This window comes from Pteropus medius, unplaced genomic scaffold (assembly GCF_902729225.1).
Source record: "Pteropus medius unplaced genomic scaffold, Ma_sr-lr_union100, whole genome shotgun sequence".
Lineage (NCBI taxonomy): Eukaryota > Metazoa > Chordata > Mammalia > Chiroptera > Pteropodidae > Pteropus > Pteropus medius.
In genome coordinates, this window is record NW_024349799.1 from 15,100,234 (window position 1) to 15,122,260 (window position 22,027).

The window sequence follows — 22,027 nt, forward strand, 5'->3', positions numbered from 1 at the left end:
TTGTGTCTGGAAACATCCGCCCCGCAACACGGAGGTAACTCAGCCAGAGCAAGACCTCAGAGCCAGAGGTAATGCAAACATGCCAGGACTTTGCAGAAACCTCAGCAAAGGCTTTGGCTTTCCCCAGAACACCAAAGTGGACTTCAAGGGCTCCCCTCCTGGATCTGAGGAGCATGAAGACTGCAGCTAGGGTGACAAATCATCCTTAGTTTCCCTTCAACTAAGGGATGCCCCAGGAAGTAGGACTTCCAGTGCCAGACAAACTGGGAGGAGTTGATCATCCTAAACAGCTGACATCTGAGTCACACGGGCCACAGGTGGTGCTGGACTAAGCTCCTTATACATTTCACCACAGTTAATTCTCACAGCCCTGAGAGATAGACATTATTCTCCCCACTTTGCAGATGAGAAAACTGAGGATGGGAGAGGTGAAGCATCTTGCACAAGATAACATAACTAGCAAGTGGCAGAGCGAATATTTGAACCCAAGGCTCCTGCTACTAAGCTGTGTGCTTATCCTCGTGGTCAGCCTAGGATGCTCGAAAATGGAAATCAGCATCCTCAAGCAGTTTTTCTCCATCCCCCAGCCCGGGGCCTGGGCCTAGAAGTCCTCTAATTCTGTGGAACCTCCCCCATTCTTGCCAGTGGCTCTGTCTTCATTGGGACCCCCAGCTTTGGATCCCAGCAGGCCTCTGCCACCCCCACCCATCAGCCCAGCAGTGCCCTGTAGAGCTCCACCACATACCCACCTCTGGAGTCAGAAGAAACAAACATGCCATGGCTTCCTGCCCTTGTTTTTAGCCTTGGCCCCCTCTCAGCTTGTGTTCTATGCCCTGTCTCTCATCTGCTGGAAGAACCTCCCTCACCTGCTCCTAGGTCAGTAGCCGTACTTCCCACCCAGCTCAGGGATTTCCAAGCTGGGAATTCAAACAGCTCAGCACGGAATAGGCTCAAACAGAGTCAGCTAATGGAAATAACAAGATGATAAATTATTCCAGGGAAAGAGCAATTTTCCTGATACCTTGCTTGACTCAGAAAACACTGTGATCGCAATAGAAATTGGAGGTGTCAGAGCTGGTATCTGGGGAAAGAGAAATGAAAGCACTCTGCTTGTTGCCGTCTGAGAGAAAGCGGGCGGCAGGGGTGGGGGGTTGGGGGGGTGGAATGTGGGTGAGGTCAATCTCAGGCCAGCTCACAGCTGGCCCCAAGCAGGCATGTCCTCCCTGGAAGGCCCGGGCAGCAGGACCTGCTGCTACCAGCTGGCTAAAGAGACTGAGGAGTCAAGGGCAGAAAATCCAGGCCCTGGAGTTGGATAAAGCTGTGTTCTTTTCCCAGCTCTGGCACTAGCTGGCTGTGTGATCTTAAGCAAGTAACTTAACCTCTCTGAAATTCAGGCTCCTGGAGATAACAGTAGGGAAGATTATATGAAATAAAATGTATGCCCATGCTCTGAACAGTACCTCTTTCGTGATAAAGGCAGCAAATCCCCTAACTCACCCACTCTCTCTGGCTGTGCCCACTTTCTATGATCAGAGGGGGCACAGAATAGCTACCAGGCTCTAGGTGCAAGCTACAGCAGGGGACAATGGGAACTGCCATTGGACACATGACCATGGGACCATCTGAGTTACCAGGCCCATCCCAAGGGGCAGCTCCCAGAGGTAAGCTCCTGCTCATGCACAACGCTGACAATTCTGAGTGGCCCAGTCTGAGCCCCACCCCCACCCAGCCAAGGTGCTTTCGCCCTGTGGTGCTCTCCCTCTCTCTGAGGCTTCCAGGTATGTGAAGTGTATACTTTCCTTGACTGCTTGGGCTTTTTGTTTTCTTTTTTTTGGGGGGGGAGGTGGTTTTATCATAGCTTTATAGCCAGTTTTATGAAAATCTTTCTGAGATATAGTAGGAGTGCCCCTTTTTTCCAGATCAACATGTAAGCGCCTTGTAAGCTTGGCTGGACTACTTAGGTTGCTGTGGGAGTGAGGAAACCTCTTTGCATTCACACTAAACAGCCTAGGGGTGTTGGGATGCTGCCTCCGCACTAAATGCTCTGTGAACAGACCAGCCCCAGACAGCCCTCCCAGCCTCCTTTCCCATCCGCTGCCCACTGCCCCTGGGGAGACCGCGTTGGCAGGCAGAAGGAGATAAACTTTACCAAGTCACTGTTCTTAACTTGTGGTGAGGCCCAAGCTTGGGCTGGAGCTCTGTTCTAAAGACATTTTTTACTGTTCAAAGGCCTTTGATTCCTTCACTTCTCGGGAACTGGCTGAATTCCCAGGTTGAAATTGCCTTGAAGTTTGACTCTTGAGGAAGAAAAAAGTTTTCCTCTATTTCCTTGTTAATTCAATCCAAAGATTGAGCTAATAGCATAAAGATTTCAAACATCCCAGCTCGGATTTCCTCAACTGCATTGTTTTGGAAATACAAATATGAAACTGGGGAGGGTAGATACAAAAGAAGAAGTCCCCATTCCAGGTTGAGCTGGGCCAAGTGGTGGGCACCCTAAAGGGGTCCAAACTTTAGGGGGTCCATAGGCCTGAAAAACCTTTCCCAGATTTGGGGGCTGGCATGCAGTTGCTCATGTTTTTATCTTGCCAAGTAAAAATATAAAATCATAACCATTGTATAAGATCACCCTCATTTTAGAAAAGAAAGGAAAAAGAATCAAGATAAAGGTCATCTTTTTTAAATTAAGAGAATTTAACTTTGTGAAAAACATATGACGTTGTTCTCTGCTGTTCCCATTTTGCCATAGCTGTGTAGAGACTTCATCACCAACCTGTCCATTTACCAGCTTTTGCAAACCACCAGGCAGGACCAAGGCTTGGGGCTGGATGCCAGACTCCTGAGTTCTACGTTTGGAGTGACCACTGTGCTATCACATGGACTAGGGCTGGGTATTCCCCTCACCAGGTGGCCAGACATCATCTGAAGCCCACCTCTTATTGGCTATAGGATCCTGCAGAAGGTCCCTGTGCCTCAGTTTCCCCATCTTTAAAGTGGCAGTGGTCACCATGCACACCTCATGGACCTGTGGTGAGGGCATGTGTCTGGCACACTACTCGTTTGTTGTTGCTTTTTCGATGAGGCTCCTACAGCCCCTCAAAGGTCTATATAGGTTCAAATGACTCCAGATACAGGAATGATCTTCGGGGACAGGAAGCAACCAGGCCAGTAAGCAGAGGCACGGTGGATTCAACTCCAGGCAACACAGGGCTAGACTGGCCCTGGAGCTCCAGCAATTCAGTGAAGTCCCTGGAGATCACACCCAGTTTTGATTCCCTGGCGCCGAAACTTTATTTAGCAACGGCCCTCAGCAAGCACCTGGGCAGAAGTGAGGCTGTGGGTACTGAGGCCAAACCCTCCCAGTAGGAAGGCACCCTGTCCCTGACAGGTCGTTTCTCAGGCCTGGACCCTGACATAGGGGCCTCCAGGAGACCTCACAGGCTAAACTCCTTACCTCCCAACACATACACACACACACACACACACACACACACACCCCGACAGTCTCTTCACTCTAAGCATTAAAAGGCCTCTGTGCACCAACTCTGGTCAGTTGAGTGTGTGTACAGCTGTGCGTGTGCTCACTGTAAATGTGAGTGTGAATGTGTGCACCTATCTGCATATGTACAGATGTGCGTGCACCAGTGTATGCATATGTGCAGGTCTATCAGTGTGTTTGTACATGTAAGCATTTGAGCACAAAAGTATTTGAAAGCTGGTCTGACATCTCTCTCTTCCTCGCCACCCATCCTCCTCCTCCTTCCTCTTCCTTCTTCTCTTTTCTATAATGAAAAAGAAAAGCATCAGAGGGGACTAGAAAAAACCAGGGGGCCTGGGAGCCTCTCAGACCGAGACCCGAATCCCAACTCTGTTATTTCCCATCCCAGAGACACTGAGCAAATCACTTGGCCTCTCGGAGCCTCAGTTTCTCATCTGGGAGATAAAAGTGTTTGCCTAACACACCATACAGCAGGAACAATGCACGAATTCAGAGCAGCTGTGTAGTGGGACAGTTCAGTTGTAGGCTCTGGAATCAATGTCTGGGTTTATAGCCTATTCTGTCAGTTTCTAGCTTTGTGACTTGGGAGGTTTCTCACCTTCTCTGTGCCCCAAATCATGGTCTCTAAGAGAACTCTCCTTAGAGAGGTGGGTTAAATGAGAGATATATGGAATAGAGCTTGCCACAAAGTAGAAACTTTATAAGGGGCGGTTATTAAAATGTATATCAAAAAGCATTTAGAGAAAAAAAGAGAAAACGAAAAAGCATTTAGATGTTTTAGGAGGGATGGAAATGTTCTAAAATTGGATTGTGCTAATGGTTGCACAACTCTGTACACTGACTAAAAATCATTAAATCATACACTTGAAATGGCTGAATTTTATAGTGTATAAATTATATCACAATAAAGTTGTTTTTTTATAAAGCATTTAGAGTTAAGTGAAAAAGCAAGTTTCAGATTGCTACGTGAAGTATTGATGCCATTTAGGAAAAGTTTCATTCTATATAAAATAATTCTTCTCTAATACCAACAGCATAGTAAAATATCAAACAGAGCATGGAATGACTTATATTAGTTTCATAATTATGCTTGCCCCCTGGAGTGGGGATGGGACTCAGGAAGGAAAATTTTTATCTGTAATGTTTTATCGTATTTATGTTTTTAAAAGATCAGGAAATCAAGGCAATGGTATCCTAAAAGTCAGAATACTCAGGATCAGGAGAAGTATGTGAATGAGACAGACACATCACAGGCAGCTCGGGGTTGTGGGGTGGCAACTTCCTTCTCCATGGCTTCTGTGAGCATGTGATGGTGATTATGCTAGTGTTTGATTTATAACTCTTCATTACACCGTGCATCTGTGTTTTATGTGATTTTCTATGTTATCATTTACATTTTTTTTTAAGTTAAAACACCTCTCTAAAGAAATGAAAATGTTCATTTTGGCGAGTACATTTTTAGCTTTATGTTAATCTCTATAGTCTTGCATACTGAAATTCAAAATAATTAAAACAAAATGGTGACCTGCCTTGCAGGATGGGGTGAGTGTTGTATAAGGTAATTGACTACCTCTGGGATAACACACTGAAGTGCCTGGGGGAAAGGGAGGCAGCAGACATGTAGCATCATCTTGATCCTCCCTCCTCAAACAGAGTGGCCCTGGAGTTGCCTTGGCTGTTCCCAGTACCCAAGGGGGCAGCTGTGCTGAAGCGGCCCCTCAGCCTCCCCTGCCCCAAGCTCCCAGTTGCTTGGAGCACCAGGCAGACACTTGGCAAAATGGCCTCAGATAGCATTCCTGATTTACCAGGCTCTCCACGTCTCTGGCTAATGGATGACCCTGTGCTCTCCCTCCCTCCTTTCTCTAAATGCTGCTATCTGCAAGGCCTCCCGCCCGCCTGGAGTGGGAGCCTGTGAAGGCAAGGAGAAGCAGCTGGCTGGTAGGGCCTCTGCTGGTCTTCCCTCCCTCCTTCCACACAGCTGCCCTGCCTGTAACCCCGAGGTCTCCCCAACAAGTGGCTGCCCAGGGCTGCTTATGTGCTCAGATACCTCCCTTCAGCCACCATGAATTGCATGCCTGCTGGCCATGGACCAGGCACTGTTCTAGGTCCCTGCCCCCGAGGAGCTCTCAGACATAAACAAGAAACAGGACCTGAACACAGCTGCTGAAGTAGGGTTATCAGGCCTCTCTCTAGGAGAGAGGGCTTTAAGCTGAGATCTAAAAGGTGAGAATGAGCCCCCCTGTGAGATGATTTGGTGCACCATATTTTGGAAAAGAAGCTGGCTAGTGCAAAGTCCCTGAGGCAGGCCCAGGCTTACATCGGTGGGCCTGGGTGGGAGAGGGTAGGATGAAAGAGAGGAAATAGATTCCTCTTCAAGACTAGGTATCCTCTGCCAAGGCCCTGTGGGAGGAGGCCAAAGCACAGTCACCACCAGGGCCACCGGAACCCTGACAGGGCCCAGGGAGCAACCCCAGCAAAAATCCACCTAATTGTGGTGGGCTTCAAGCCCTGAGCCAGATGCTGTGCTCAAAGAGTCCCAGATGGCAGGAAAGGGTAGAACCCTTCCCCGCCCCTCAGACAGGGGGAGATGCAGAACCAGGAGCCCTGGTTTCCATGTTAACAAAGACGTGCTGTGCTTGTAGAAGTCCTGCCTGTCCTCCAGCTTCCAAACCCTGGAAGCACGATTGATTCTCAGGCCCCATTCTGGGCCTGCAGCCCAAGCTCCCCGGGGGTTCACCCTGGGGATCCTCCAGTGGCTTCAGAGGCACATCAAGTTTGACTCCACAGCTCTAGGGCCACAGAGGTAGAGCAGTCCCATCCAGGTCCTCAAGAAATTTGACATTATTAGGGAGAGAGACAGAAGCGTGATAAGCCCTGTAATGTGGCACAGACACAGCCATGAGGGGGCATTGTGAGAAGAACACCTGAGTTGGCTTCAGAGAGAAACGACACCTGAGCAGGGTGTCAAGGGCAGCAAAGGAGTGTGCCCCGTGGTCAGGGCAGGTGAGGGCAGCAGGTGGGGGCATGGGGCCAGGCCGATGGATGTGTTTGAGCACCAGGTTGCACAGTGGTGGGAGGGAGAGCTGTGTGAGCTGTGAGAACCCTTCGTTATCCTGGAGACCTTGACTCTACATACAGATACAGCGAAGCGCTCTACACACTCGCCCAGGAAGCTAGAGGAACCCATAGGTTGGCAGCACCCACAGGCATGTGACACTCAGCAGGGGCATTAGACTCCATTCTCCACCCCTACAAGGCCCCCCTTCCCACCCTGAGCTTCAGCCAGCTCAACCAAAAGCAGTTCTGCAAACACACTACATTCTCTGATACTGGGCCTTAGCATATGTTGTTCCCTCTGTGTGGAACCCTTCCTCCTTCCTCCTCACGCTTTGCAGGCCTAACTCTTTCTCGGCCTTCTAAGTTTCAGGACTAAGGCCCAGACTTTGGTGCTGGCTGCCCCTCTGAGGACCTAGAGCTGGGAGCTCAGGGACCCAGCAGTGGGGCAGGGAAGAAGGGCTGCCTCTGCTACCAGACTCAGACCCCAAGCTCTCTGAGGAGGGCAGGGGTGAGCCGGAAGGCCTGGCCTTGCAGCAGTGTGGGCCCCTGGCCACTGTCCTGTGAGGGGGAGGATTGGCCCAGAGCTGGTAGATTACACAAATTTGTGGAGATTACACAAATTTCAGCCAAGCTCAATCCATACCCCTACTCCCCTCACATACACACATACCTGCAAAGAGCTGTGCTCTGTCATTTCAGCTTAAATATGTGTGACATCTTTGGCCTGATGATGGGGATTGGGGGGAATAGCAATTGTCATAGCCCAGGGGTGACAGGGCCAAACACATCAGGGCTGGTGATAGTCAAGGACATGGATTCTGGAGCCAAACTGCCTGGGCTCAAATGTTGGCTTTGCCTCTTTCTAGTTATGAGAACTTGGGCAATTGACTTAACCTCATTTACTTAATGAAAAATATTTTATCATGACAATTATATGTTTATTTCAATATGCAGTAGAGAAATATAACCAGCACATCAATCCCCATCCTAGATATTATCATTAAGACAAAGCTAACCTGAATATTTAAAGCATTTTTTAAGCGAGGTGATTTTTTAAAAATTTTTTCCCAGATTTATTGAAATAAAATAGAAAATTAGTTGCTCATATTTACATTGTACAACTCAATGAGCTTTTTTTCAATTATAGTCGGTATACAATAATATACCAGTTTCAATTGTATAGCACAGTGCTCAGAGATCCACATAACTTGCAAAGATGTCACCCCACTAAATCTAGTACCCCTCTTCCCCTTACATATTTATTACATTATTAACCATCTTCCCCACGCTACACTCTACATCTCCATGTCTATTCTGCAACTATCCATTTGCAACTCTTAATCTCTTTGCCTTTTTTCCCACCCCAAATCCCCTCCCATCTAGTAGCCCTCAAAATATTCTCTGTATCTATGAGTTTATTACTGCTCTTGTTGTTTATTTGTTCGTTAGATTCCACATGTAAGTGACATCATGCGATATTTGTCTTTCTCTATCCTTCCCATTTCATTCAGCGCAATGCCCTCTAGGTCCATCAAGGCAATATCTTTCTCCATCCCCTTCCTTTTAGTCTGTATGTGTCTTTTAATCTGAAGTGAGTCTTTTGTAGGCAGCATATGTAGGGGTCTTGTTTTCTTATCCATTCAGCCACTCTATCTTTTGGTTGGAGCATTTAATTCTTTTCCATTTGAAGTACTTATTGATAGGAATGTAGTTATTACCATTTTTTATTCATGTTTTTGATACTCCTTCTTCTTAAAGAAGTCCCTCCAACATTTCCTGTAATACTGGCTTGGTGATGATAAATTCTTTTGGCTTATTTTTGTCTCTAAATGATAGTTTTGCTGGATAAAGTATTCTTGGTTGTAGATCCTGAGTTTTCATCATGTCGAATGTTTTTTGCCAAGCCCTTCTCTCCTGCATAGTTTCTTTTGAGAAATCAGTTACCAGTCTTCTGGGTACTCCCTTGTAAGTAACTGCTTTTCTCTTGCTGCTTTTAAGATTCTCTCTTTGTATTTAACCTTTGGCATTTTAATTATGATGTGTCTTGGCGTAGGCCTCTTTGGATTACTCTTTCTTGGGACTCTCTGAGCTTCCTGGGGTTGTATGTCTATTTTCTTTACCAGGTTAGGGAAGTTTTCCACTATTATTTCTTCAAATAGCTCTTCAATATCTTGTTTTCTTTCAGGTACCCCTATGACATGAATATTTTTACATTTAATAGTATCCCATAGGCTCCTTAAATTATTATTATAGCCTTAGCTTCTTTTTTCTTGCCATTCTAATTGAGTGTCCTCGGCTTCCCCATCTTCTATATCAGTGGTTCGATCCTCTTCTTTATCCACTCTTTTTCCATCTAATATCCTCTTCATCTCAGATAATGTGTTCTTCACTTCTAACTGGTTCTCTTTTATAATTTCCATTTCCATTTTTATGGTTTTTATCTCTTTGTTAAAGTTTTCACTGAGTTCATCTACTCTTCCCCTAAGTTCATCTTTATAACCAGTGTTTTGAACTCTGCATCAGTTAGATTACTTGACTCCATTATTCCTGGATCTCTGTTCTGTTTTCTCATATGGTTTCTGCTTCTTTGTCTTGTCATTTTGGCTGTCTTTCTGTGTCTGTTTCTATGTACTAAGCAAAGCTCCTAAGTCTCCTGGTCTTATTAGCATGGCTTTGTGTAGTAGGTGTCCAGTGGCACAGTCCTGAGAGGGGTTCAGCTGCGGGCCAAGTTTAGCCCCAGCCTGTGCCTCTCTGGGGCCACCTGTTAAGATTCAGCAAGCGATCCACAAATGCTGTGCTTATAGTTCCCTCAAGAAACCACACCAGAAAATGAGGCCAGCTGACACTAATGTGAGTCTTGGCTCTGCTCAGCAAGGAGCACCTGACTGGATGAGGATATACCTCGATGTGGCTTGGGAAGGGCCACGAGTTGGGGGAGGCAGAGTTTCAGGGAAACCTCTGGGCAAAGTGACCTCTGTTATCCAGTTTGATGACATCTCAGCTATGGCAGCTCTGTGTCAGCACACAGGGAGGGGGAAGGGCTCAACAGAGGAATAATGGATACCGCAAGCACTTCTGTCCGAGAGAGACCCTAGCCTCTGGCCCTCACTCCGACAACTCAGTGTCCCCCTGTAAGTCCCTAATGCCCTCCGTGCAGCCGAACCGGTGCTGGTGCTCTGTGCGAGCAGGTCCATCACCGCGAAAGTCCTCTTATGGACACAGCCCCTTTAAGAGGCATCTGCTCAGCCGCTGGGGACCGGGCAGCCTCACGTCCTCACCCCATCCTACCTTCTGCCATTGCAGGGTGATTTCTTAATTCTCTCCCTAGTTGTATGGCTTGTTCATCTAGATCCCAGGTGATTTTTCTTGCTGTTTGCTCCTTGTTTCCATCACAACTTTGATTTGGTCGCCAGAGAGATGAATAGAGCCTCTATAATCTACGCCATTTTTTCTTTAGCTCTAAGTGAGTTGAATTTTAAAGAGAAACATTAAGTACATAATAATGGAGGTCCCAGCTGAGAAGCTTATTCATATGTGTCAGAGTTTAGGGAACTCCAGTTTAGGGGCCTACTGACTGTGCTTTGGGCTTTCACTGGGGCCAAAGGTTTTCAAATGGTTCCTCAGAACCTGGGACCCCCAGAGGGTTTGGGGAAGATGGAGATGCATGTCCTAGTGGATGAAGAGTGTTCAATAGCAATAGAGGAGCATGAAGAATGTTCTGTCTCATAGACTAGGTGTCCCCTCTCTGATATCTGCCCCACCCTGCCTGAGCTGCAGATGTGATTTAAGAAGTAGCGTGGCCACAGGGAATGGCAGGGCCCTGGGGGTAGCCATGGGGGATGATGGCTAAAATGAAGCCATTGGGAAGGTGACTGGTGGCCGAGAGTTCCAGGATAGACCAACATGTTGGCTGACAAAGGCATCAGGAGCCACCAAAATAACAGGGAGGGGATGGTGGGTGTGTCTCTGGGGGCTGGGGCACAGCATGTTGGGAGGAGCCTCAAAGAGATCTGGGGGGAATCCACTGCCAAGGGATGGAAGAGGGCCAGGCTGGGCTAAATGGAGAGACCCAGGTCACCAGAGGTTTTGCTTACAGAGAAGCAGGGATCTCTAAGGCACAAGGACAGGACTGACATCGAGGCAGTAGTGGAAAGAAGTGTGGAGCTGAGGAAGCTCAGAGCTGGTTGGGACTCCCAGGCCACCAGGTGGATGGGAATGAAAGTCCTGGTGGGGAGTTAGGCATTGCTCAGCCAAGCTGAGGACTCCGCCTTGTGGAAGTCACAGCACTTCTCCCTTGGAGAGTCCTGCTCCATGAACCCAGGTCCCAGCTCCCAGCTCCCACCATCCCTGCTGTGGAGCCAGGATTAAGACTTGTCTCAATGGCCAGAGAGTCAGTGTTGTTTTAAATAATTATAATTTTTTTATTAGAGTATAGTTGACATATTAGTTTTGGGTATACAACATAATGATTCAATATTAGCATATTTGATGAGATGATCACCACACTAAGTCTAGTTAACATTTGTTACCATACGTAGTTACAAAAACTTTTTTCTTGTAGTGAGAACTTTTAAGATCTACTCTCTTTGAATTATTATTTTTAATAGTACAATTAAATTTTTACTTGTGGGTTTATTTTTTTCCTACTTGTTTATTGTGGTACAATATACGTAACATAAAATTTACCATTTTTAATCATTTTTAAGTGTACAACTCAGTGGGTTAAGTACACTCACAATGTTGTGCAACTATCACCACTACCCATTTCCAGACATCATCCCAAAGGGAAACTCTGTACTCATTAAATAATAACCCCACCCCCACGCCAAGCCTCTGGTAACTTCTATTCTACTTTCTGTCTCTATGAATTTGCTTATTCCAGGCTTTTTTTTTTTTTTTTTAATGTGTAATTCATGTTTGTGGTAAAAATGCACAGAGCAGAAAAGTTTCCCTGTCTCTTAGTTCTCTTCGCAGGTGAACTATTTTTATCAGATTCCTGTCTATTCTTTCAATGGTGTCTTATGCATATAAAAAAAATACATGGGTGTATACATCCTTTTCTTTATATACAAGAATCATACTGTCTTATGATTCTTGCTTTTTTATTTAACAGTATGTCTCAGATGAAAAGATTTTTAATGCATCAGAATATAGATATATCTTCCATACCAATGCACACAGAGCTGCCTTGTCTTTTTAATGGCTACATAATATTCCACTGTACAGGTGAATCATACTGTATTTAACCTATCCTTTATAGATAGAAACTCCTCAATTTTCAATTTGCTACATTTATCTATTGACTGTGTATACCTGCCCTTAGTTGAAAAAATGCAACAGCATCTAGTCAGCAAGAAGAACAAATGAAACGCAATGAGATACCCTTTCACACCTATCAGATCAGCAAAAATTCAAGTCTGGTGATACCAAGCGTTGATGAGAATATGAAGGAACTAGAACTTCATACACGGCTGGTAGAAATAGAAACGGTCATAACCACTTTTGAGAGCAGTTTGACACTCTCTGGTCAAGCTATAAATACACATGTCCTTCGACCCAGCAATTCCCTGTCCAAGAAGCTGTAATGAAACTCTCCCACACGTGGGCTAGGAAAACCCATTGCAACAGGTTTATAATAGCAACATGTGGAAATCAATGTAAATGTGCAAAAATAGAAAGGAAAAACAAACTGTGGTATTTTCAGAGTGGAATATTATACAGCAATGAAAACAAATAAACTATAACTACATGTTCCAGTAGAATGCATCTCACAAACAGTGGTAAGTGGGAAAAAAATCAGTAAAATGAGGATATGTACAGTATGCTACCATTTATATGAAGTTTTAAAACATGCCAAACCATACCATATATCAATCATTTGTAGATGCATACATATGTAGTAAATGTATAGTGATTGCCTCTGGGGAGAGCAATGAATAGAGGAAGAATATAAGGAGATTTCAAATGCATTTATGATTTTTAAAATTGCGGTGAAACATAAAATACAAAATTTGCATTTTAATCATTTTAAGTGTACAATTCAGTGGCATTAATTATGTTTACAATATTGTGCAACTATCATCATTATTTATTTTCGAAATCTTTTTTCATCACCCTAACAGAAACTCTGTATCCACTAAGCAGTAACTCCCCATTCTCTCCTCCCCCCAGCCCTTGGTAAGTAGAGAATATACTTTCTGTCTCTATAAATTTGCCTATTCTAGATATTTCATATAAGTGAAATCATGCAACATTTGTGCTTTTGTGTCTGTCTTATTTCACTTAACATGCCTTCAAGGTTCATCTAGATTGTAGCATAGATCAGAACGTCATTCCTCTTTAGGGCTGAATAATATTCCATTGTGTAAGTCTACACATTTGTTTCTGTATTCATCTGCTGATGGACACTTGGGTTGTTGCCCTTTGGGTTTTTGTGAAAAATGCTACAATGAACATGGGTGTACAAGTATCTGAATTCCTGCTTTCAATTCTTTTAGGTATATTCTTGGGAGATGCTGGGTCACATGGTAATTCCATGTTTAGCTTTTTGAGGAACCTATAATGTTTTCTTTTTAAGCTGGTTGATGGTACAGGCAGCCTTTACATTTACCCTTGGCTTTTGTTGTATGACTGAGATATTTATAAATTTAAAAAGCAAAATGAGAAGCCATCATTTGCCTTGTTAATACCTTCTGAATTGCATCAGTAATTAATTAAAAGCTGTTTGAGGGAATATTTGTAGCTATTGGCCCTGAGTTTCAAAATTGCCAGTTAGAGCTCCTGTCCATTCTAACCCATTCATTACACTGAGATGTTCACTCTAGTTCAAAAGACATTCAAACAAGACCCTGGGCTCCAGTGGTCCCCAGGCCTCTTACGGGGCGGGAAATAGAGGGCACTGCCTCATCCGTGTTGTCACCTAAGCCTCAAGCTATACTCCTTGTCCTCCATCAGGTTATTTCTAGAGCTTCCCCTAAGGATACAGCATTATCCCTCCCTGGCATCTGATTTCCAGCCAGAGGCAGCCTGAACCTGAGCTAAGCCCCTCCGGGCAGGTGAGCCTCTTACTTGGCCTCTTTCCAATCCAGCAGCCCGGACCATGGCCTGTGTAGCAGGAGAGAGAGCTATAGTCTTTCCACTCAGTCCCTTAGTGTGAGTTCCAGGTCTGTCTCATGTGACCTTGAGCCAGGTCCCCCATCGCTATAGACCTCAGTTTCCTCACGTGGAAAATGAGAGGTGTGGGTGAGGTGAGGGGCCCACAGACCTGTGGTCTGCAAACCACTGGACAGTTGTCCCAGGGGTAAAGAAGACAAACACCTCTTAGAGCTATTTAGACCATCGCAGCTGCTCTAAGAGCATTTGCCATTTACAAAATAGCATCATTAGATAAGTGTTAACTTTTCCCCACTGGTAGGACTAGTGCTAGTAAATGTACTGTGACGAGTGTAATGTGTTTATGAAAATGTGCATAATAAATTATCAGAAAGAGCTGCATTTTTAATATCACTTAATACATCAAGTTTGCCTCTCAGCCGCCACAGGCTATACTGCAAACTTTCATACTGAATTGCATATGTCAGCACTCTACCATGCTTCCCATGCCAAGGCCATGGTCTAGGCCAAGGAAGCGGTGGCAATCAACAAAGTAGGCGGCTCCCATGTCCCTTCCTGATTTGCCCTTTGTAATCTGAAATCTAAAGGAAAATGGGGCCTCATTAATCACCATGCCCTCTGCAGAATGCAGCACGGGGCCTGTCATAGGGTAGATGCTCAATAAATATTTGTTAAAATATGAATTCATAAATAAGTGAATAGACAGGGACCCTTTCTCCATCAACCAGCAAGTGCTTGGAATTTTTCCATCAGCCCTGCCTTTGGGTTAAATATTGCTATTAATATAGAGAAGGTCCTATCAGCACAGCATGCCAAGAGCTCCTCTAGTAATCAGCAGAGGGTGGAAACTGGTGGCAAACATTAGGCCAGGGCCAGGGAGGGCCCTTCCTTCCAGAGCATGCCGACACCAGCCAGGGGTGCCAACCAAGAACATCCAGCCAACTACAGGGTAAAGGTCATTTCCTCTAAAATGCCTGTCGCCTACTAGAAGGAAAGGCTTAAGTGGTGGTTCTCAGCCAGGAAACAGGTCATAATATCCAAAGCAGGATGTATCAGACTCCCCATTGGGATTCTGCCAAAGCACTCTAGAGATTCTGACACACGCATTCCCAGGTGTTGCGCATTGAACAGTGTGGAGGCAGCAAAACAGGTGAGAATCATTGTATTAAACTATTAGCACCTTCTAATCTAACAATCTCATAAAAATAATTGTACATGAAAATAATCTAGGGGTGCTTGACAAGATGCATCCAAACTCTTCACACACATATCTGAGTCAGTGGGTGTGGGGTAGGGGTCTGGGATCTGCATTAATAGGTGTCCCAGTGGCGCAGATGCCAGGACCATTCTTCCAGAACCCACTTGTACCTCATTTGGACAGAGGCTTCAGTAGGTGGGAGCTCAAAAGCCTAGGGGAGAAACAACGGCACAGGGTTCTTGAGGGCTCTGATCAAGGGCAGACTCTACTCACGTAACTTTGCCAAGGGCCAGTCCAGCTGCCAAGCTGCCCACCCTGCAAGAGGACTAGAGATGACATGATTGATGGGGTCTGGCCATGTCCAGCTGCTTCAAGAACACCACACACGCAAGCTGGCACCCCAGCCTTGGCAAGTACATTCGCTTTTCAATGCACTTCCCCCCTCCCTCGCCTCCCACCCCGCCTCCCCCCCCACCCTACCTCCCCCCTCCCCTGCCCCCAGCATCCTCACCTGGTCCATGCAGCAGACAGGGAGAGAACAGCCAATGGCACTTCTCTGGTAGAGAAACTGAAGCAGGCATAGGGCATATGATGATGGTTTGCACTGGGAAGGCAGGGGCAAGAGAATTACAATTCACCGAGTGCCTGTTGCATGCCAGGCATTGCACTATGCACTTTCTAGCCATCTCCCTCTTCGGTTCTCACGAGATTGTTCGTGGCCTCCCCCATTCCACAGGTGAGACTGAGGACCTAAGTTAAGTGACTTGCCCAAGTGAGAGAGTTAGGAGGAGGGAGACCCTGGTTTTTTAATCCAAGTCTATCTGTCTCCACAACCCATACTCTTTCTAGAAACTGCACACTTGCCCAGATAACGCTAATTCTACCCCTCCAGGGTCCCTACCCCATCTCGGCTAGACTCATAGGTGGAAGAATTCAGACCTCAGAGTGGCTCTTGACTCCACCACCTGCCAGAGGTTGGCCCCACATACGCCCCCATGTTTCTCCAGTGGGCATCGTAGGGTCTCCTGGCTCTGTGCCTTAGAGTCTCAGCCCTCTACCCCACTTCTTCTATACCCTCCCCAGAGCCAGAGACTGCAGAGCCAAGAGCCATGAGCTGATCCTCCAAAAAGCCAGACCCACAGAAAGTCAAGAGGCTAGGAGGGAGCTGTGAGCCCCCTTCTGTCCCTACCTCCAGTGAGATGTAGCTTTGATGTCAAAGGTCACAGGGTCAGGGGTCAGGATATCCAGGCTCTCATTCCCAGTTACTTGACCTCCTGAAGCTTCAGTTTCCCTATCCGTAAGATAATGACAACACTCTCTTGCTCCTCAAGTGAAAGAATTATGAAATGATAGTTCAGCATCTGTATTTTAATACTCTGTGTCATTACATAACTATTTAGTGATGCAGCCACCTCTGGCACAAAAGAAGTCATTCTGTGCCTATTAAAGGACTAATCCCCTCAAGCATTCCTGGAAATGAGACACCCACTGTGTTAGGCTTCTAGGCTCTCCTGTCCTTCCCTTGGCCCTTGAGTCTTGGAAGGCTGATTTTTTTCCTCCCATCAGGATCCGAGATCGTCCTTAGGGAGCCCCCAGGCTGGTTCATTCCCACTGTAACTCCTGAGGGCTCTTGACCCTCTCTCTCTTCTCCTCTTCTTCCTCCTCAATTTGGGCTCCCCATTCCAAGAAGCCTCAGGAAAAGGTTTAGGGAACAAGGTTTCACCTGCGTAAAACCCCTGCTCTGACCCCTGGAGCTCAGTAGGCGGGGAAGAAGGGGAAGGGGAAGGGGACGTGGAAGCCTCGAAAATTCAAGACACCTAGGTTCTAATGCCAGCTCTGCCACCAGCCAGCAGTCACTCTGGCCAAGCCACTGAGCTTTAATTTCCTCACTACAAAATGGAAACAGTAAACTCTGCCTACATCATGGGATAGTATAGGAATAAATGAGATGACAACTTTAAACATGCTTGACACAGTATATTGTAGTTTTCAATAGTGGGTAGTGACCATTATCACCCTGTGCAACATGATTGATGGGGTCTAGGCATCTCCATCATTTCCCAACAGTGAGTCTCATCTCCCAAGGAAAGGGAGAAGAGAACGCCAACCCTATTGAACACCTCTTATTTGTCATGCTCAGTGATAGATGGGGCTTCACCATAAGGCTGTGAGGTTTGAATCAGCCCCATTTCACAGATGAAGAAACAGAGCTTCAAAGAGATCAAATGATTTATCAGAACGATGCAGCTGGAAGTGATGAGGGCAAGGCCTTCTCTCTCTTCTCTCTGCTCCCCACTCCTCCACAGAGGTTATGGTAGAGGGGGGGGCACAGGCTTGGGGCCCCTCATTCAGACTCATGGAAGGGACCCAGCCAAGAAGATAAGCATTTCTGATCTGTCAGTAGAAACCAGAAAGTAAACAGGATTCAGTCCGTTCCCAGGGCTTTCTGGGGACACACGTGTATGAGCAGCAGCCATTTCCAACAGAGCTCTGTTCCGGAAAGCAGGACAGCAGCCAGGACTGGGCTGTCTGGGATTTGTTTAGTTATCTGAACATGTGGGAGGCCAGAGCCAGTGGGCAGACCACACCTTGCCTCTCATCTATCACTCTCTGGGAAGGTCTCCTCTGTCCAGGCCCTGCCTGCCCTCACCTGCCTTCTGACTACAGCTTGTGATCAAGGTTCTCATTCACCCCGTCCCCATGGGTCCCTTCAAACTACTCATTGGACAAGCAAGGTACTAGGTTGAGATTACAGAGTGTGTGTTTGTATGTGACCTGAGAGAAAGTGTGAACAGACTGTATCAGCAATGACCTTGGACAGCTGATGTACTCATTCTGCTAGTGTGTGAGCAGCCTATGCCTGCACTCCTAGGAGTGTGGCTGTGCGTTCCACTAGATGGGTGTGGGTGTGGGTGTCTGTGCAGAATCCCCTGATCACTACTATGGTGTGTTTGTGTGCCCCGTTAGGCATGGTTGGGGGCATGGAAGATTGCCTGAGTCCCCTGACCACCTCTATGCCTGTGTTTGTGTGTCATTCAAGGGGTTTACCATGCCACAACAGCCTCAACAAACTCTGTATGAATACATATGTTTGTCTGTGTGTCCTGCGGGTATAAGTCAGTGGATACTTTCATCAAGTATCTACACACGTTTGTGTGTGCTTGGAGTGTCCTTGCACACCTGCATGTGTCCTGTGAGAGTGAACAGAACCCAGCAAGTGCTGGCACGGGCTGGAACGTGGCAAGGAGTGTGTGTCCTGCGGGTCGCTGCTCACGCCCGGCTTGTCTTCCGAGCCTGCGTGAACGAAGGGCTCCCGGGTGGCCTTGCCTGCCCATGGCTGTGCGCGCGCGGGGTCCCAGGCTGGCGTGCGCGCCGGTGTGAGTGCGAGTGAGTGCGGCGCCGCTCGGCTCGCTCGGCTCCGCGCCGCCCGCGCAGCCAGCACACTCACACTGCTTGGTTGCTACCGGGTGACGCGGGCTGGGCCCGCCCCCTGCCTGCTGGCCCCTCGCGCTCACTCGCGCCGGCCGCCGCGGAGCAGGTAGCAACCGCGTCAGGGCCGTCCGGGGTGCGCCGCCGGCGCTGCCCGCAGCCCCCGCCGCGCCCCGCCGGGCCTGCTGAGACGCCCCCGGGCCGGGGCCGCTACGGGCCAGGCCCGGCCGCGCCCAGGCGGGGCCGCGCTGCCTGCATGACCCTCCGGCGGCGCGGGGAGAAGGCGACCATCAGCATCCAGGAGCATATGGCCATCGACGTGTGCCCTGGCCCCATCCGGCCCATCAAGCAGATCTCCGACTATTTCCCCCGCTTCCCGCGGGGCCTGCCCCCGGCCGCGGAGCCCCGCGCCGCTGTGCCTCCAGACGCCCCCGCGCGCCCGGCCACTGCCAGCGCGGGCCGCCGCAGCCCCTCCGACGGCGCCCGCGACGACGATGAGGATGTCGACCAGCTCTTCGGAGCCTACGGTGCCAGCCCGGGCCCCAGTCCCGGCCCCAGTCCAGCGCGGCCGCCCGCAAAGCCGCCCGAGGAGGAGCCGGACGCCGACGGCTACGAGTCGGACGACTGCAGTAAGTTTGCAGCTCACCGACTTCGCGCCCCCTCCCCTGGCTCGGCTTCTCGCAGGCTCCGTGACCTCACTGGCTACTCGTTCCCCCTGCGGTCCCTCGTCGTCCCTCTACACACACCCCACGCCGCATCGCGGCCCCCTTGCCGGTTCCATGCGCTCTCCGCGCGTCCTGCAGTCCCAATCCCGATACCTCCCCCGACCCGGACTGGAGAGGTGGGAAGTTTAGGGGCGCCCCCTGGGGGTGTGCCATTTCTGGGGTCCAGCTCCCCGGAGCCCACGCCGCGCCCCCTCTCGGCCCGCCGCTGGGAGCTCCGGCGCGGGAGGCGGCTTTTGTTCCCGGGAAGGGCGGAGCTGCGCCCCGGGGAGACACCAGTTGCTGCCGGCCGCGCGGTCGCTCCCTGCCCGGGAATCCGCTCCTGGCCGGCCCCGCGGCGGAGGGTAGGACTGGGGCGGCAGCGGGGAGAGGACCCAAGGCTGGGGCCCGACTGGCCTCCCAGGTGGGCCCGGCGGCCCTCCGAGCGCTGCGGCTTTGCTGGTGCGCGGGCCGCTCGTCCTTTGGAAAAACCTTGGCGGTTCCTCCTCCCGGGTCTGTGGACCCCGCCGCTGCTCTCGCCCAGGCCGCCGACCTGCGCCCACCTGTTACGTCCGCTTTCTCGGTCAGGAATGGCCCCCAGCCCGCGCTTCCTTCTCCTAGGGCTGAGCCCCGAGCCCCGGGGAGTAGGCGAACGCCGGAGTCCCCCCCGGGCCTCGGCCCGCGCGGCGGGCGCTTCTGGCGCTCCTTTCTCGTCTCTGCCCCGCCCGATCCGGGACTGGGGGGGGGAAACGAAGGCTGAACAGGTCGTTACTCAGTGCGGAATGGGTTTGTGCGGGATGGGGGTGGGGAGATGCGAGCACTGCTTTCAAGGCCCCCAGCCCAGCTGTAGCCCCAGCAGCGTCATTCTCAGGCCTGGAAAACCAGAGTCAAACGTCAGCCCTGCCCAGAATGTGGACCTTTCGGAGCAGGGGTCACTGGCCGGTGTCGCCAAAGCCAACCCAGCCCCATCCCCCCACGCAGCGCAGCGAAAGTGGCTGCATGGGGTTTGGGTGCCCACAAGGGCCGCAGGCCAGGGGTCTGGAGTTCCCCCCAGCATAAGATGTGCCTCTGGAAGCCTAGGGTGGAGGTTATCAGCACTACTGGGGTGGGGGAAGGGGGAGTCAGGCTTCTCATAGCCTACCTAGGGAGACCTAGGAGGAGTGAGCCAGAGGAGGCCTATCAGCCAAGGTGGGTCAGAGCCCTGTCTTCGTGGGGAAACTGCCAGCTATGCACTTTCTGTGAGCCTGGACCACAGCCCTGTGGCCAGAGGCTGGCATATTGAGGCCCTGCCCCCTGGGCTTGGGGGTAGGGAACAGTCCTCTCCCTCCACTTTCCTGCCAGCTTGAGGAAATCCGGTCGGGAGAGTTTATTGGCCTCAGGTGTGTGCCCTGGATCTTCCTCACCTTCAGTTCCTGGTACCCTGGGAAAAGGGCACCCTCTCACTTGCTGTGCCTCTGGGCAGGTCCTAACTGGGACCTGTCACCCTTTTGAATGCCTTGAATTCAAAGCCACCTCCAGAAGAAGGGGTGGGGAACTCGTTCCCATTTCCAGCATCTTTTCTGCTATGCCAAGGGAGTGAGGGGCAGGGCAGGGTTTCCGCCAGAGCTTCAGGCAACACTCTAAGTGCCACCAAGGGCCCTCTGGATGACATACAGCAAAGAGATGAGAAATTCGATTGTTTCTTTTGGCTGTCCCTGAACTCACAGGCAAGGAAGGGTCCAGAAAATCCAAAACTCAGGCCAGCTGCCACATTTCCAGTCTATCAACTCAGAAGTCCTTTACAGAGCGCTGTCCTAGCAGCAGAGAGGGAACAGAGCTGGGGCCCTGGACTCAGGGAGCTCACATGTCCTAGGAGGGGACAGACTCACTTAGGGTCAGCAGTACAAGACAGTCCTAGACACAGCCTTGCCAGCCTGAACTGTGGGCTGGCCACACCCCTATCACCAGGGCACTCTGCTGCAAAGAACTAAGAAGAAAGGAGTGTGGCTGAGTCAGGGCCCCTCACCTCCTTCAGGAGGCAGCCTGCCCTGGACTTGGATCCATCGGTGGCTGAGCAGATATCCCAGGCATGAGAACACAGAAATCTTGGGTCCTGCCCATAGGGGGACCAGGTTCTGGGGCAGAACTTCTTTTCACCCAGTACCCCAGGCCATACCACCCTCTCAGCTCTGACAACCAGATCCCTAGAATAAGCCTAAATGATTCAAGCCAGATGGTTCATTATGGCTTTAGCAAGGGTTATGCTATTTGCTGCCCTAATTAATGGATTATCTCTCTGCTAACAAAAAGAAATTAGGGCGGTTGCTCTGTTGTCCAAGGCTGTGAGTGAAGTGCTGTTTATTTATTCAACCTTTTCTTCCTTCTCTTTAAAGCTCATCCTTATTAAGTTACCTCAAGGCACAAGCACAAAATTGACATGTTCTAAACTGATCTAATAGAGGAGTGATGCTGGGAAGAAAACGCAGTCAACATCCAAGTTAGAAGTGACCCCCGCCATATTTCCTCCCCTCCCAGTGGTCCACAGTGCAGCTTGGCTAAGCTGGACTCCATGGCTTGCTTCCCTCTAGGCAGGCCCGGTGGCCCGCCCTCTGCCTGTACCACTCCCCTGCCCACCCACTCTCCACCTGAGGAAACCCATTCTTCAAAGCAGTAATGGCTAGAATGCCTTGGGCTGCAAATAACAGAAAACTCAAAGTGCCTTAAACACTGGGACTGTTGAGGTAGGTGTCACAGGGGTAGATTTATGCAGCGTATCAGCAACATCAGTGATGATGGTTGTCTTTCCACTTGGCCATGCTCTTATCCTCAGTGATGAGGCAAAAATGGTCATTATCACAGAGGACCTTGAATGACACACCAAAGAGATGGAACTGAGTCTAGGAGGCAATGGAGAACCTTTGAACAATTTAAAGCAGGGGGATGAACAAATGTGTAAAAAGGCTGACCTCTCTCACAGTCCAAGGTGGCTGCTGCAGGTCCAGGCATCACATGTAACAATAAGATTCTAACAAGGATAAGGATCAGTTTCCT

At 49.2% G+C, this 22,027-nt stretch overlaps 1 protein-coding gene and 1 long non-coding RNA gene across 3 annotated transcripts in view; one reads left to right on the forward strand and one right to left on the reverse strand.

The window, feature by feature from the left end:
• Positions 1 to 11,440: 11,440 nt before the first annotated feature.
• On the reverse strand, positions 11,441 to 20,865 carry LOC120621029 (uncharacterized). Of its 2 annotated transcripts, none has more exons than XR_005658063.1 (3): positions 19,561 to 20,865; positions 15,379 to 15,471; positions 11,441 to 15,078 (listed from the first exon to the last, which is right to left on the reverse strand). It is a non-coding gene; the product is annotated as an uncharacterized LOC120621029 (long non-coding RNA). The 2 variants fall into 2 exon arrangements; XR_005658064.1 differs by having other exon boundaries at positions 11,441 to 15,193.
• DOC2B (double C2 domain beta) overlaps positions 18,402 to 22,027 on the forward strand; it is a 31,445-nt gene continuing 27,819 nt past the window's right edge. Inside the window, exon 1 of the mRNA XM_039886247.1 lies at positions 18,402 to 18,925. Coding sequence (XP_039742181.1) covers positions 18,553 to 18,925 — 373 coding nt within the window. The 5' untranslated portion in view covers positions 18,402 to 18,552. The remainder of the gene's footprint in view (positions 18,926 to 22,027) is intronic.